Source organism: Rosa rugosa, chromosome 3 (genome assembly GCF_958449725.1).
Source record: "Rosa rugosa chromosome 3, drRosRugo1.1, whole genome shotgun sequence".
In the NCBI taxonomy this organism is placed as follows: Eukaryota; Viridiplantae; Streptophyta; class Magnoliopsida; order Rosales; family Rosaceae; genus Rosa; species Rosa rugosa.
The window spans coordinates 30,812,096-30,829,247 of record NC_084822.1 but is presented as its reverse complement, the minus strand read 5'-3'; the positions used below and the strand labels follow the sequence as shown (position 1 = coordinate 30,829,247).

Here is a 17,152-nt window from a genome sequence, read left to right as displayed (position 1 = left end):
ACTGGCCGACGTCTACCAGACTTTTCTGAAAACCTCACCGGAAGTCCCTAAAGATGTCGTCGGAGATTTCATAGGTCGCCAGAAAGGTTAATTGCCCCCAATAGACATATATTGCCCCCATTGTCCCCTAATAGACGTCTATTGCCTCCTAATAGAGGAGCAATAAACCTTTATCCCAGTAGACGTCTATTGCCCCCCAATAGAACTTTCGGTCGTTAGAATGAGAACTAATCTCCCTAAAATTAGACATATAAAACTTTGATTAAAGAAAAAAAACAAGCAGATTACATCAATTCAAAATGTCTATTGCCCCCAATAGACATTTAACAGACCTCTATTGCCCCCCAATAAACTTTTTTTTTCTTTCAATCTAGGCCTTCTGCCCCCATTTTACCTAAAAAAATGGGTAAAATGACTATCATACAAATAAATGACCAACTGTGCTAAGTAACAATGGAAAATTAAAATAATGTTCAACAAAGAAGCAATTGCCAACTAAAACCCGAACCAATTCTATAGAACCCAAAACACAACTTTCTTTCTCACCCTTTATTTAATGATTGATATTATTTATCTTCTTTGCTTCTTCCTTTTGGCCTCCTAGGCATTAAAAAAGAAAAAAGAAAAAAAAAAAAAGCAGCCTGAACGACGGCGTCAGAGCCCCGACCTGGAGCAAAGCTCGGACCCGGAGGAGCTTCGGAGGTCTGATGACGACCTTGGAGTGGTGGCAGAGCTTCGGAGGTCTTCGTCTCGTGGCGGCGGTGCTCGCAATCGGAGATGCAGTCGAGGTCGATCGCCAACTCTCCGATCTCAAAATATCGACGGACTAGCCGAGTTTTCTATATCGGAATCGTAGATACGAAGCTCGAGGAGCTCCGATTCCTCGCCGATTCAGTCAGATCCAACCTCGCCGATTCAGTCAGATCAAATCTCTCCGACTCAGTCTGATACACATCCGGCGGTTCCCTTCTAGTTTCAATCTCGATATCTTCTCCAACTGCTCCGGCTACACCTTGTTCGGCGACCTCTGCCCCTTCTTGCCCAATCTGAGAAGGATGAGAGAGAGAGAGAGAGAGAGAGAGAGAGTGAGCTGCGCCGGTCGGAGAGAGAGAGAGAGAGAGGAGAGAGAATGGCATGGTTATAATTCCTTAATTAAATCGAGGGCAAAGTTGTCATTTTTCTTTGAACTGGGTAAGTGAGATTAAAAATTTGTTGTTGGGGTAAGTGGGATAATTTTGGTGCTTTTGGTCAAGATCCCTTTGAACAATTTACAATTTGTCAATTTCCTTTTAGAGAATACGTGATTATATCAAAAAATAAAATTACATATCATGGTTCACTGGGCTCACAAGCATCCTTGGTTGTTAGAGTCGGATAGGCATCTCCTTACACTTTCTTTGCATAGCTCTTTTGCGGATGTTGCTCCTTCACCTTCTCTCTTTCGTTGTTTGAGCTCTTTCTTTACTTCTTCAATCATCTCAAAAAAAAAAAAAGTTAGGCGCCAAAGCCGAAGAAATAATAATAACCTCCTGACATTCGTACTACCGACCAATAAGGAAACAAGCTCAGTCACTTATTTTGGAACACAAGCCAATAATCTGTTTATTAAGTTGTCTTCGGAGAAAATTCCACTTTTTCAATAATGATGAACAAAGCTTCTCACTTGTCTCACATTGAGTATTCTTAATCTTAGACGCTGCTGCCTTTAGAGCCTTTAAGAAATGTTACTTGTTCTCAAGTCTGTAATAATAGAATACAACACTTACGCCGGGCCCCCTCTTGATTATGTTCTTGCACATATTGTGTTTTTTGGCTTATATTTTTCAGTCAACAAAGTTTAGTTATTTCCAGTTTTATCATTGTCTTCCTTTCACGACCTTAAGATGAAGTAAGTTTGTGGTTTCAATTTACAATGTTGAGCTGCAATTTACATAAATCTTTCACTTTACATATGATAGAAGCATTTTTAATGTGATGTTTTAATGGTTAATTTCTCATATTTTGCTTAGTTATTTCGTTGACTGAATCAGTTTTTAACTTAGTTTCTATTTTTAGGTACATTGGAGTAGATGAAGAAGAAATGAGCTTAAAAGAGCATGAGAAGCAAAGGAAACGTTGGAGATGACAAAGGCAAGGCACAAGGGATGCAGAAATGAGCTGAAATGAAGAAATGGAGTATTCCTAGTCCAAGTAGGAATCCCAGTCAAAGTAGGAATCCAGGGTCAACTAGGAAACATGTTCGGAGAAATGAAGAAAAATGGCGAAAAATGCAGTTGGACTAGGAAACCTACTCCTGCCAGGAAAAAGAATCCTAATGACACAATGAGTCCCAGTTGAACTAGGAAAACAAAAGAAGATCCTAGAATGTTCAAGAACATTTCATGTGAAGAGTCCTTGTTTGACTAGGAGTTCTGAAGACATAAGAAGTCCTGATGGGGCTAGGAAACCTAAGAGCACTAGGAGAAAAGACACATGAAATGCAAAATCAGGAAATTTACCTGTGCAAGTCAGTCAACTTCGACAGAGCATTGAGAGCAGCTCAGGAAGAACTAGATGATAATCTTTATATTGTTGGAAAGCCTCGAATTTGTAGTTTCTAGAGCTTTTTACAGCTTATCAATATCATTTTTCTAGAAGAAGTTATGGCTGATTTAGCACAAGAAGGTCAAGCTGCATGTGAATCTGACTTTTGACGAGAATTTCTGTTTTGAGGCCCAAATCATATCAGGAAGTCCATGGATGAACTTATGCATCATATTTCAAATAGTACTACACATGTGCTGTCCGATCCATAGAGGATTCTAGAAGGGTTTGGCGTCATCCTTGGAGAGTTTTAAGAGATTACAACATGCAGAAAAGATGGAATCAAGTACAGATACGTTGGTTGTTGCTTACACTCCTATTTGGACGATATTAGAGGATAAATATCAGAAAAATCCCTTATATTTTGGCAAATATGTATTCTCCAAGTTTTTAGAGACTTCTCGTTGGTTGGTTGACGCAGAAAAGCTTACATGGATACATTTGATTGGTTGGAGCTGTGTGGATCAATCAGATAATTCCTAGAAATTAAAAGAAGGATCCTTAAGGCTTGGAGACTAAGGCTTGCCGTCCCTTATAAATATACACCATTCTAACATCAAGTCTCATTCATTCTTTCATTTTTTCATAAGCCAAAACTCTCTCCATTCTCTAGTTCTCAAAGTTCTGCGTCTTCAAGCAAAGAGGAGAAGAAAAAGAAGCCGTGAGCAAGCCCTAGCCACCATCATCCACCCTTGTGTCATAGCCATTGAAGCCTTACTTTCAAGATTCAAGTGTTCAACATCCCAAGTGCTCTTCATTCATCCCTTCAAGGTGTAATTCAATCTTTTTCCTTGTAAACTCTTTAGTTTTTATTTGTTTGATTTCGTGAACAATGATTTCTAGTTAACATATAACATTAAGGGCAAAGTTTAAAGCTCGTCTCTATGTTTGAATAAAAGTTGCGATTTCTTTATAGTTGGTTTCTATGTTGCTTATGTGACATTGCTTCATTGATTTTGGATTACAGAAAACTTTTATATGTCTATGTTATTTGAGTGCACGCTTAGGATATATGCATGTAATTGAAGCTAGATTTAGGTAAATAATTCACCTAGTAGTTTTGTGAACCTATTTCATAAGTAGTAAAGGCTTTGGACAAAGGTCGGATCAATTGAGGATTGCAAATAGATGAACTTTTTCATACTAGGTTGTGCACTTTGGTTGACATCCTTTCTTTGTTCTTCATGCATTGAATATGTTATTGAGTTGCTAACTTTTTAGACTATGATTGCATGTTCAATAAGATTAATTTAGGTACTTTCACTTAGATTAATTACTCAAGAAAAGTAAAAAATAGGAAATCGTTTGCTTTTTAACATTTCACATGGTCAACTTCTTTCTCATGACATAGATAACCAACTATAAGAATTGTAACCGGATTTCATGCATATGATTGTGATTTTGATCTTTTTTCCTTGCATTCCACCCTAGTATATGTGTTTTTATGATTTCTATACTTATTTTATTTTGGGAGAATTACTGGTCACACCCTGTACTTTTAGGGCGTTGACAGTTCAGTCCCTACTATCCTAATTTTAACAAATTACTCCTCAGACATTCAAATCTCAAACAATGTGATCCAAAATGACCATTTTACCCCTCTCTCTCTCTCTCTCTCTCTCTCTCGGCTAAAAAAGACGGCGCCGGAAGATTCAGATTGTCTGCCGAAATTGTGAGCTTGGAGACCGAGCCGGACGCAGATCCCAACCCAATCCCCTGATCATTTCCCACTCCTTGCGGCGACGACACCGATGGTCGCGGCAGCGGATATCCCTTAGAGCCGCCATTGAAATCGAAACCCAAGAACCCAGACGACGTTGCGGTGGCTGTAAGGGTTGAGTGACTCCTCTGGCGGGTCAGTTTTGGTCTTGCTTGAATGTGAGTGAAGGAACGGCGAGGCCGCCGTGGATGGACGTTGCCGTCTAGTCCCTGAAGCCTAGCTCCGCCACCAACTCCGGGTACAAGATCTCCATCCTCAACCGCCTTGTCAACAGCCATCTAGTCCTCTTCCGGCGAAGACGGTGGTGAACTCAGCGTCTTTGTGGCGACGAAGATGGTGGTGACTCGCTCAGTCGACTCGGCAGGGGAAGAGAGAGAGAGAGAAGTAGAAAACATAATAAAAAAAGAGAGAAAAATTATAAAAAAAAAAAGGAAGTAAGGGGTAAAATAGTCATTTTGGACCTATTGTGTGAAAATTAAAGAGAATAAGAACTAAACTGTTTAATTTAAAAAAACGAGGGACTGAACTGTTTCTAAGAGAAAAGTATAGGGTGTGACCAGTAATTTTCCCTTTTAATTTTGTTTACGTTAAAATCCAAATATCCCCCCTTATTTTACGTTTACATGTATATATATACTTTTCACTACACCAAAAAATGAAACAGACGACGGGTAAAATTCGTTGTCTGATTTGGACGCTCACCGTTGTGTATCGGAGCGTTGTGTGTTTAAAATTTGCACAACGGTGCAACACCGTTGTATGATATGCAATCAGTCGACAGATTTTCGTTATCACCGTTGTGTCTTCTCTCGGCAGATGCTAGGCAGAGCTGCTGCACAGCATGGCAGATGCATCATTCATACAACATAACTTGTTTTCAAACTGTTGTTGGAAAGCCTAGTGAGATAACGTGTTCTTTAATGTCATCGTCGTCTGATATACTATCACACTTCAGTTTTATTGTCTGTTTGTTGTGTGATTGTAAAATGAGAAGACATTTTTTTTTAAAACCATTGTGTGATTGTTGGGAAGTCTAGTCAGACGACGATGACATTAACCATTGTGTGATTGTTGGGAAGTCTAGTCAGACAACGTGTTCTTTAATGTCATCGTCGTCTGATATACTATCACACTTCAGTTTTATTGTCTGTTTGTTGTGTGAATTGGTTTTGGACAACATTAGTTCAGTTTTTATCGTTGTGTGATTGTAAAATGAGAAGACATTTTTTTTTTTAAAAACCATTGTGTGATATGTAAAGAATGCATTGACTGAATGGCCAATTTTTATGTATTCAGACAACGTTGGATTGCCACTACTATAAACCTGTTGTATGATCAATTTCATTTGCTATATTTTGTGCATATATAGCTCCATTTTACCTAATGAACAATGATTAATTGGAAAGAAAACACATTGCAAACCATTAAATTAGTAATCCAACCCATTCATATACCTTAAATGTTAAAAGGGAGCATTTCCCCATCATCCAAGCAACCATTAATAGAAGAAAAGCATTCATATGCGCATTTCCCCATCATCCAAGCAACCATTAATAGAAGAAAAGCATTCATATGCATGCCCATCTACTTGGGACATCAAAAGCTGATACAATTACATATATTGTTCAATTAAACATGCCACATATATGGTGCATGAATAATGTACCAGCAGAGAAGCACAAAAAAGATGCTTTCCTTCATTAGCAAACTACTTCATGGCTCCTACACATACGTCTTCACCACAAACTTCGTCCACTCATTTCGCAACTGATCAATATCTTCTTGGGTATATTGGCTGCTGCCTCTCCTCTCCCACTAAAGTCAAGCATAAATCAAAGTGATTAGTACTTAATCAATTTGTTGAATGAGGCATGGAAATAACAAAGGGAATAGAAACCAAGTAAACTGACAAAATTTATAGCTAGGTTTGTACCTTGGTAGCAAACAACGACAAATCTTTATCCTCAATGATATCCCGCATGTATCGCATCACAAAGTACCCACACTCCTTGTTGCTCGGTTGAGGAGGAATGCCCTAAAAACAAATGATGAGTAAAAAGTCAAAACAATGGACAAAATACAGTTTTATCAAGACAACTAAATACTTAGGTGAAACGCACCGCCAAATTTTTCCAAATGACTGAACTCCGGCCCTTCTTCTTCCTTTCAGCATTAAACATAACAAATTAGGCCTGGGATTTTCAAACCGGGAACCGGCCCGGACCGCACCGAAATCCCCGGTTCGATTCGGTTTCAAGTTCTGGAAGAGGTGTTTTTGTAAAAACCCGAACCGATTACCATCTTCTGGTTCGGTTCCAGTTCTGGAATTCCCTAACCGCTAGGAACCGGGAGAAACCGAGGTACTGGGCTTCAGCATATATGGACGCGTATTTTGGAAGCCCACTAGCCCAGTTTAGGTAACCCAAAGATAAAAAAAAGTAAAAAAACCCTGACCTCCTACTCATTCTTGAGTTCTCGACCAAACTGACCTAGCCGTTCTTCAGTTCTTCAGTTCTCTCACTTCAGCTCTTATATCTTCGATTTATCGGCTCACAGCGATTCGTCACTTCAGTTCTCCATCCCGACCTCCGACGACCACCACCTCCATTGTGTAATCTTTCTTCATTTTTTTCTCATCAATCTTTCTTCTCATAATCTTAAATCTTCCTCCTCTCTGCAACGCAACCGAGCCACAACCAACAGCCTCAAACAGATTACTAGAGGATTCAATTTCCACATCTCGCAGCAACACAAAGCAAAGCCCAGGACACGAGCATAACTCTCCAGGTAAGATTTTCTAATTTTCACCTCTAATTTTTCTCAAATGTTTAGGGCTGAGATTTATCTTCTTCTTATTATTTTTTTTTGGTTCAGAGTTTGATTTATATTTTCATGTTTGTCTCAAGACTCTATGAGTTTATGGAATTGAACCAGTTTTGACTTTCGAAGTAGCTCCATCTAGCTCCAATTTCATCTTTTGATTTCCACTTTTCATTTTTACAACAGGTATTCAACGGATTGCCAACAGTCCAAGAGCTCTTCTTCAGTTCGACGTTCGTTCATCACTTCATTGAAGATTGAGATGCCCAATTCATTCGAAAAGCCAAATTCTTCCATTTGAAAAGCCAGAAACTCATACACTCATAAACCCCCAGTTCATCCCCAATCGGCGATTCCCATGGCTTCTAATCCTTCAATTTCGTCCATTCCTTTGAATTCAAGTAGTCATTCTCGGTCCGGGAATGAGATTGTACCTGTTGCAGCTACACAAGGAGATGAAGAAGTTGAGACTCACGATCCCGGCAAATTGAAGAAGGGGGCTGCAAAGAGAAAGCGGGCACCGGCACAAAAACAACAGAAACCTCCTCGAAGCTGGGTTTGGGAGCATTTCACCAAGGAGGAGCACCCGCTTATGGGGATTGTTGATGGAGTTGAGCAGCAAGTTGGGCACACCACAAGAGCACAGTGTAAGTATTGTCCAACTGACCTTGCATGTAATTCAACTAGTAATGGAACTAGTTCTCTTATAAAACACATCGAAATTATATGCAAGAAATATCCGGGTAGAAATCAGTTGGCAGGGGGTCAAACTCAGATTGTAGGTGATGATTTAGATGATACTATAACTGCTAGGCAGTGGACTGAGGAAGGTTGCATTAAAGCTGCTACTGTTATGATAGTCATGGATGAAATGCCATTTAGTGCCATAGAAAGACCCGGGTTTAGGTACTTCTGTAAGGTGGCTATTCCAAAATGGAAAGTTCCATGTAGGAAAGTGATAGTGAAAAATTTTCTGAAAATGTATGAGACGAAGAAGGAAGAGCTGAAAAAGGAATTGAGCTCTCATTGTGTGTGTTTGACAACCGATACTTGGACATCAGTTCAGAACATTAACTATATGGTTTTAACTGCCCATTTCATAGATAATGGGTGGAAATTGCACGAAAGAGTTATCAATTTCTGTGTGATCCCAAATCATCAGGGAATTACAATAGGAAAGATTTTGGAGTCGTGTTTGAGGGCTTGGTCTATTGACAGGGTGTTAACTATTTCTGTGGATAATGCTTCTGCAAATAAGCATGCAATAGACTATATTAGGAGAAAAATGAACAGTTGGGAAAAGAGAATTATTTTGGATGGTAAATTTCTGCATGTTAGGTGTCTAGCACACATCATCAACCTTATTGTGAGGTCTGCATTACATTTATTGGACAAATCTGTTGGTAGTATCCGAAATGCAGTTAGATATGTCCGAAGTAGCTCATCAAGGTTGGATGCATTCAAGGCTTGTTGTCAAAAGGAGGATGTTGAATCGAAGAAGATTTGTGTGTTGGATGTTCCAACAAGGTGGAATTCCACCTACATTATGTTGGATACAGCTTTAAGGCTTAGGAAGGCATTTGATAGGCTGCAAGATGATGAGGATGTGAAGTACACGAGTTACTTTGATGAAGAAGAAGAGCCGGTTGAGGAGGATGGTGATGAACCGGATGATTTCAGTGTGCCTTTGTCTCAATTTAGGAGCAGGGCATCTCGTAAGAGAGTCGGACCACCTAATAAGCATGATTGGGGAAAGGCAGTGGTGTTCACAAAGTTTTTAAAGGTGTTTTACGAGGTTACTTTAAGAGTTAGTGCCACAAAACACCCTACCTCACCTCATGCTTTCCATGATATTGTTGCGATACATGCTGAAATTGAAGACTTGTTTACGCAGCCTACAGATGGTGATGCAAGTGAGACACAAAAAGTCCTTTTTCAGATGGCACAGAAGATGAGGGCTAAGTATACAAAATACTTCAGAAAGCTTGAGGACATTAACCAGCTTTTGTTGGTTGCCTTGGTTTTGGATCCTAGGTATAAGCTAAGGAATGTTGAAAGGACATGCAAATGGATGTTGAACATGGAAGATTCCGTAGTGAAGCAGAAGAGTAGTGAGTTGAAAGACTTGGTGGTGACTCTAACTGATCTGTATGCCTCTTCTAATGGTGCTGCAAATTCACAAAAGACCAAGTCATCATCTGACATGACTCAAGTTGGTGGCAGTAGCAGTGTGAGTGGCAAGATGGCAGATATGCTTAGGGATTGGGAGAAAGAGCTTGAAGATGGTGATGTCGTTGTTGTGAATAATGAGGTTGAAAGATACCTTCTAGACCCTATAGAAAAGCCCGCTAAAGGCACTGAATTCAAGATGTTGACATGGTGGAAGCTAAATGGCCCTAAGTATCCCAATCTGCAAGCCCTAGCTAAAGATGTTCTTGCCATTCAAGTGTCAACCATGGCTAGTGAATCCACTTTCAGCACTGGAAAGAGGGTTATAGATCCTCACAGGAGTTCTTTAACCCCAAGATCAGTTGAGGCTTTGATTTCCCTTCAAAATTGGCTAAAATCAGATGCCATTACCAACTTGGCTTATGTTCCTACTCCGGAGGAAATGGAATGGTTTGAAGAGGTTGAACAAGGTCTCTTTTTAACCTTATGTTTAGCTTGGTATCACACTTTGATTTTATGTCTCATAACCTGTTCTAACTGATTTGTTTTGTAGAACAAGATAAAGAAGAAAGAGAGAGGAAGAAGAAGAAGAAGGATAGGGAGGCTACTGCATCTACAAAGGCAAGGAAAGTCAGCAGGGCATCCACAAGCACAGATGCGGCAAAAGCCATCCAAGTGTCTGCTTGAGGTGATATAGCCTACTCCCTACTGCAGCAGTGCAGCTTGCTAAGTTCTTTTTTTTTTTTGATTGGTTTTGTTGTGTGTATGGTGTACCTATGCAGCTTAGCTTCATTTTAAGTTGATTTTGTGGTTTGTGTTTGGCTATTTGCAGAGAAGATGGTGGCTTTGTTGTTTGCATTTAATTTTTAGCTTTGCGGTTTGCATTATAGTATAATGATTAAACTGATTCAACTCATTCAAGTGTGCAGCTTGCTGTGTGTATTTTTCTTTTTTCTGTTTGTTATGTGTACCTATGCAGCTTTGCACTTTAGGAGTGTTTAGATTCATTTTTGAGATTGTTTGGTGGCTTCCAGCTTTGCACTTTGCAGTTTGCAGTTTTGCACTTAAACTGATTTAAGCATGCAGCTTTGCACTTCAATATTGCATTATGAATATTGCTTGTGTTATGGAAGAATACTGATAATGTCTTGCTGTGTTTTGCTGTCTTTTGGCATCTTACTGTCCAAAGAGTTTTGAGATGTTGCTGTGTATTGATAATGACATAATAATGATACTATCATGGTGGTTTTGCATAATGCAGTTGGAAGAATCAAGGCTGCAAGTCAAGGACCAGCTACCCTTTATTTTTTTCCTATGAACTTTCTAGTTTCTAACTTTCTATTGTGCTCAACTGCTCATTTATGATTTGATTTGTGCAACACTACATTGTGATTCAAGTTCCATTTGCGAATTGTGCAAGACTGCATTGTGGCAGAAAGAATGCAGTTGGAACTCTTTATTCAATTCATCACTTCATTCTGGCATTTTCATGGCATTTGTGAGCTTGTGTATTGCTGCTACTACACAGTTGAAGAAGTTAGATGTTCATGAACTCATTGAGCTGTAATTAAAGACTTCCAACTGTTGAAAATTGCATCAAAGACTTGAAGTTCTTTGAAGAGGTTGAACATTTGAACTTTTGATTCATTTGATCCAACTGTTGAAGTGGTTTTGAACTTTTGATTCATTTGATTTTATATTTTCAATGTATTGTACTACTGATTGTTTCATTTCATTGTCTAGGTTGTGTTCTGCATTGAAGTTTAATGATTTGTGAAGTTATGAACTGCAATGAAATGTGGCTGGGAAACTGAAAAAAGTCATTTGTTTTCTTTCTGGCTAAGAACCGGTTCCAACCCGTAACCGAACCGAAACAACGGTTCCGGTTCCTTAACGGTTCCTGCAAAAATAACGGGCACACTGAACCGGAAAAGAGACTTGGGTTCCGGTTCCGGTTCCGGCAAAAAATGGCAAAACTAGAACCGATCCCAGGCCTATAACAAATGCACTACACCAGAACAAGAAAAATGAAGACTTAAGGGAAACAAAAGGAGGCAACATAACTGTTTAAACATATTTCATGATCTCAATATGTAGGATTAGTAACAGCGACTTACGTTTCCATAATAGACATCCAATCTTCAGTGGGTAAGCGTTTTTTCAAAGGATCCATAAAATATGCAGTACCTCGGTCAGGATCAGCAATTGTCAACATCCAATGATCACTACAGCATACAAAATTTCATATATCTTGAAAGAAAAACAGGGCTACAGTTAATTGCAAAGAATTTACAAAAAACAGAAACCGTCATGGACATAATTACCCCGAGTTATATGGCAACATGAACATTTGGCCTGGTTTGGCAGTTAGAAGCCTATCTCTTATGTGTTGGGCCCTCACAGTTCCATTCCCACTTCATTTTCCACCAATTCGTGAAGGGTCAACAAATGCAACCATGTCCACCATTTTATAAGCAGTGAACTGCTCATATAGGTACCTACAAGCATTTACACCAAGACTTTTACTTTAAGCATCTCTAGTTCTTATCGAGACATTAGGGAGAAATCATATGTGATGAAAAAAATAGAATATTTTCTACCTCTGGTACACAGCAATGCAATTTCCAGAGACTTCTCTCATGCTTGCAAGTCGCCTAACATCTGATCCCAAAATAAAAGTCTTTCGAGAATATCCAAATACTTCAGGTTCCATGATGAAGTTGATGGTATGCCCATCTCTAAATGCAGACTCACCCTACATACATTACATCTTCAATGATTCTGGTAATGTAGGTGCCATTGCTGCCAAGCTAAATTGAACCTCTGAGTCTTGTTCATCTATGTCGACTTTCTTTTTCCTCTTCTTTTCAACATTATCCATGACAACTTTCTAGAACAAGAAAATAAATATAAGGTTATACTATGCAGCCATTCTGGTAAACTTAAGCATATTTATTGAAACAAGTGATTGTCATCAAAGTAGCTTCAATTATACTGATTTCTAACCTTCACAGGTGACGTAATGATTAGGTCCTTAGGCCATGCTACCCAACTCCCCATAGCCTGCTTAACAGTTTCAATTTCATCTTTAACAGGAAATGGTACCTTTGGTTTCTCATCAAGCGCAGTATAGATGGAAACACGCTTATTACCATCCCCTAGTGGAGCACCATGAATTGTTTGGGAGGGATCATCGCACTCCATTACAGTGGCATAAGCAACAATATTTTCAACATAACCTAATGCCAACTGGCAACCAAGCTCATCTCCTGGTGACTGAAAAGAAGAGAAAACAATATTTATAATGCTGCCTATATCTTTGAATGTCTAACAGATCAATCTAACCTAACAAAAAAAAAACATACTCATAACAATTATGCAATTTTTGGAGTAAACTAGAACAGACTTACCTTTTTTTGGGGGGTCAACCAATGTCAAATCCACGTATTCTTCCTCCTCCTCATCATGCGGCTCCTTAATATCATTTGGTATAGAATTTTGTTCCCTAGTCTCTTTCACATCCTTAGCCAATGTAGAGTCGACATCTACATTTTCAACTATGTTTGTCAACTCACTACGTACCTTGGAGCATGGTGCTACTTCCAAAGGAACTCCCTTCACCACCTTTGTACCCTTCTTTTTCCGTTGTAGGGCCCTTTTTTCAATCACATCAAAAGCTCCCCGAATTGCTTTTCCATCCACACGGTTAACGTCTTCTTCTTCCAATCTAGCTTTTGCTTGTTCATGAGCAATCTGATCAGCTGTGCGTGAACAACTTCCTTGACCAGAAACATGTGTCTGAGGAGTAGCACAGTTTCCATCTTGAGTTGCATTTATCTTTGCTTCAAGTTCTGCAAACTTAACCGCCCAAAATGCTCGTTCCTCTGCAACAATCTTTTCCTTTGCTTCCTCAATTATCTTCTCCCTTGCGTCCTCTACTATCTTCTCTTTCTCCTCTAACATTATTTTCTGCACACTAACTCTAACTGTTGCTTCTAAGCTCTGCTTTCTGCGTTTAGGTAGATTGAAGTAAGTAGAGGGATTCATTTGACCTCCAACTCCACGCACTCTTCCCCCGTGTTCAGGAGTCCCCAACGCCAATGTCAAGATATCATCACTTCCCTCGATGGATAGTTCTCCAGTAGCAACCCTTTTCTTCAAGGCATCCTGACAGATTTTAAGTATGAATATAAGTATACTATCTATAGTTACTGCATATATAGACTTTGGTTATTTTGACTTACTATTTTTTCAGCAGTTTTTTTTGTCTCTTCATCCTTGAAATTGCCATTCTTGGACTGCCGCCCTTTGATCCAGAGTGTGGCCCTATCAATTTCTTCATCATCGATTTCATTAGCCTACAAAGTGATTATATTCATAAGACCTCCTATCAGCATGCATCCATGACCTATCCATCTACATTAAACCAAAAACACAAACCAAAACTAAGTCATCGATCAACAAAACCCCAATGACATATCCTACATGCATTCACTAAGTTCCATAAAACTCTACCAATTCAAACTCTGGTAGTCTTAGCAAAAACAACAATTTATTTTCACACACACACACACACACATATATACTCCAATATCAAACAATGATAAAAAAATTCGACATACATTTAGGCTAAGAAAATCCAATAACAAGGACAGAATAGTATACCACAATACATAAAGAAAAACAAATCAATATACATTTAAGCAAAGCCAAAAATTTTTTTACAAAAATTATATATATATATATATATAAAAGATATCCAATAACAAGCACAGATCATATTGTCCAATGGGAAATGCTATGCTAAAACAACATCATCACAACATATCCTCACTATGATTAGAGTATAAAGTGACGTGGTCTGTGAAAATATACCATGTGCAGGCAAACTGAAATCTAAGATTAATTTTTGAATATATAATAAAAGAGTATAGTACAGTAAGCTAGTAATTGAAAAGATCAACTAGTATTGGAAAGTATAACATTTGCTTCAACAATATGAGCTCTTAAAGAGTACAAGACATCCAATACAACGAATAAACAAAACTTAGAGAACCCCGAAAGCAATGAAAAAGCAGAGTCCACTACAGGAACAACATTTGAACAATTACTTCTCTCAAGCAATAATAGAGAATATGAACAAGCATTTGATTGAAAAAGCTATAGTTGCCACACCAAACAAGCAGAACCCGGAAATTATTAGGGAAAAATTAGCAAAGTTGTAAAAACAAACAAAACCAAACCAAACCAGTTTAGTATGAACCAATAAGAACCGAACAATTCTCCAATAAGAACATCAACTATAGACGTAGTATGAACCAAACCAGTCCTACACATTTCACCAAAAACTAATCGAATACCACGATATATGAAGCATAGAACAATAGATTTCAACAAATTAAAGCTTCAGAACATATTTAATAGCAGTCCACAAATTCAATAGTCAAGCTTAGAATACTCACAAGTCTAGCTCCTGCAATCAATACCAACAATAGCTGTCAAGCTCACTCCACCAGTCAAACTGAGTCTACAGCTTCTTCCAACTCCACCAGATATGCCTTGTGGGTCCGCTGAGAATAATCAATAAGGCCATCAAATTTAATCCAAACCTCAACAATCTAAATAGAAGCAGATAAGATCGAGTTAGTATTATGACAAAATTAGATAACTGACATAAATTTTCATCTTCTTGTGGAGATCATATGAGAGCACAAGGTGATGGGTCGTACATAGCCGATGTGGCTTCATAGGATGGTTGGGCCTGAAGTAGACGCTGCCCACATCCCCTACAAAACCCAATTTTCTTCTCAATTTCTGTAATCAAAAGTGGAGTCAATGGACATGAAACTGGTCCCTCTGCAAGTAAGTTCCTCGAACTCGAAATTCCCTGCCACAATAAAACCCATTTCAAATTTCAACTACAAATAGGTAAATGATAACACAGACAAAATAGAAAGCACAGAAATTGCAATTACCAATTGTTGAAAGTAGTGATGAGAAGGCCTTGGAATGGTTGGAGAAGATGGTCTGCTGCAGATTCTCTGCAAATAAGGCAAACCAGCTGCGCATAGAACAAAGTAAGATTCTTTCTATCAATGAAAGCAAATAAGCAAAGCAAGATGAGATTTCGAAGCTACTAAGCCAATGAATAACCAACAAACATGGTTATAATCGAGATTAAAAACCAAACAAAATGCAGTTCTTCACCAAAACAAATCAAAATTTAACTCACCAAGAATAGCTGAGAAACCCCCAAATTGAAGAACCCACAAATGGACCCTAGTTTCAACTCCGGAATTTCGATGTCTAGATTTAAACCCGAATTTTCCTCTATCTTCTCCCCAGTATGAAGAACCCACAGATGGATCGAAACCCTAATCAATGAGTACAGTGATGGATAAGTACAGTCGAGCCTTAATCGAAATGTGTTTTGATGGCATATGGTGTTTTGCTGAGAGACCCATGGTGTTTTGATGAGAGATCGATGGTGTTTTGATGGTGTTGAGAAGAGAGCTGCTCGAAGAAAGATAGTTGAGGAAACTGCTATTTTGACAAAGTGTTGGTGGGAAACAACAATCATTCAATAGACCTAGCTAATTAAGTTGTCCAAGACGTGGTATTAATTTTTGCTTTATGAATCAGACAACATATAGACCAAGTTTTGTTGTCTGATTTTGAATAAATTAAACTTGACCCAAGGTTCCAAAGAAGGAAAAGTTCCCGCTATAATATGCAACCAAAGTAACATGTTAGGCGGTGCCCATTTACACAACGCAAATAATTCATTTGGTTGTGGGATCATCAATCTGGTGTTATATATCTCAATCAAAACTTGTTGGTTTTGGGGGGGGCTTGAGTGCCATTTTGGGCCAAATATAGGCACATCCAAACATTTCCATCTTGATCACACAACAAAAGGTAAAAAACGGTTGTATTATATTTTGCATGCTACTCTCATACAACAGATATAACTATACTGTTGTAGTATGTAGTACCAATTTAGAGCTAAATTTGAGTCGATCTAGGAGGGAAATCTGCCGCTATTTTTTTTTTTGATTCACACAACAGAATAATCTTGTAACCATTGTGCAATGACCTTCTAGATAAAAACTTCAGAATTTTAACCACCTTATACAACGTAAGTTTAGTAAACGTGTTGTATGATTCACTTTCCTTCATCACACAACAAAATTTTTTTTTCGTTGTGCAAAAAGTGTTGTGTGTTAAGGTTATTGGTGTAATGTTTAGCTCAGTGGTTAGAACACCCACTACCTAAGATCAAGGTCCTGGGTTCGAGTCACCATGGGGGTAGGAGTGAAATCTTTTGATCCTCTTATACCTCATACATATCTTAATTAATTCTTTAATTGTTTATGCAATTACAGGTGTACCCTCAATCCCCGGCTTGAACGATCCCTACTTATTTATACTGACAACTACATTTTGTAGGGTTAAATTGTGTGCTACTTTTAGCGTATCAACATATCCGAAAATAAAAGTTGTTTTTGTAGGACTGATCAACATCCTTATAAGAGATGAAATCAATGAGCGAGAAAAAGAATGTCAATGAGAAGAAGTCATTTACATCAAGTGTTTAGTGATCATTTGAGATTAAAACAGGAATGAAGCTCATCGGCTCATCCTTATTAGATTGTTTAATTATTAACTAAAGGCTGAATTGATTACTAAAAAGACTCGTGAGTTCAATAGTAATTAATTTTCTCTACAATGAGGTTCCATGCAAGTTCAAATCTCTCATCTCTCAAGATAATAGGGGAAAAAAAGGACCAAATAACAACTTGTTATATTCTTGAGCTACAATATTAAAGAAAATTCTTGTTCCACATTGAAAAGATATTA

At 38.4% G+C, this 17,152-nt stretch overlaps 2 protein-coding genes and 1 long non-coding RNA gene across 3 annotated transcripts; 1 reads left to right on the top strand and 2 right to left on the bottom strand.

Annotated features, from left to right (window-relative positions):
* Window positions 1-7,481: 7,481 nt before the first annotated feature.
* Window positions 7,482-9,979, top strand: LOC133737551 (zinc finger BED domain-containing protein RICESLEEPER 1-like). Its single transcript, XM_062165078.1, has 2 exons — window positions 7,482-9,762; window positions 9,846-9,979. The coding sequence occupies exons 1-2, from the start codon at window positions 7,482-7,484 to the stop codon at window positions 9,977-9,979; spliced, it is 2,415 nt and encodes an 804-aa protein (XP_062021062.1).
* A 1,412-nt stretch (window positions 9,980-11,391) lies between these two features.
* Window positions 11,392-12,155, bottom strand: LOC133736670 (uncharacterized). Its single transcript, XR_009859658.1, has 3 exons — window positions 11,893-12,155; window positions 11,617-11,790; window positions 11,392-11,517 (listed from the first exon to the last, which is right to left on the bottom strand). It is a non-coding gene; the product is annotated as an uncharacterized LOC133736670 (long non-coding RNA).
* A 122-nt stretch (window positions 12,156-12,277) lies between these two features.
* LOC133737549 (uncharacterized) lies at window positions 12,278-13,783 on the bottom strand. Its single transcript, XM_062165077.1, has 4 exons — window positions 13,733-13,783; window positions 13,537-13,650; window positions 12,722-13,459; window positions 12,278-12,568 (listed from the first exon to the last, which is right to left on the bottom strand). Exons 1-4 carry the CDS (start codon window positions 13,781-13,783, stop codon window positions 12,278-12,280), a joined length of 1,194 nt encoding a protein of 397 aa, XP_062021061.1.
* Between the last annotated feature and the right edge of the window lie 3,369 nt (window positions 13,784-17,152).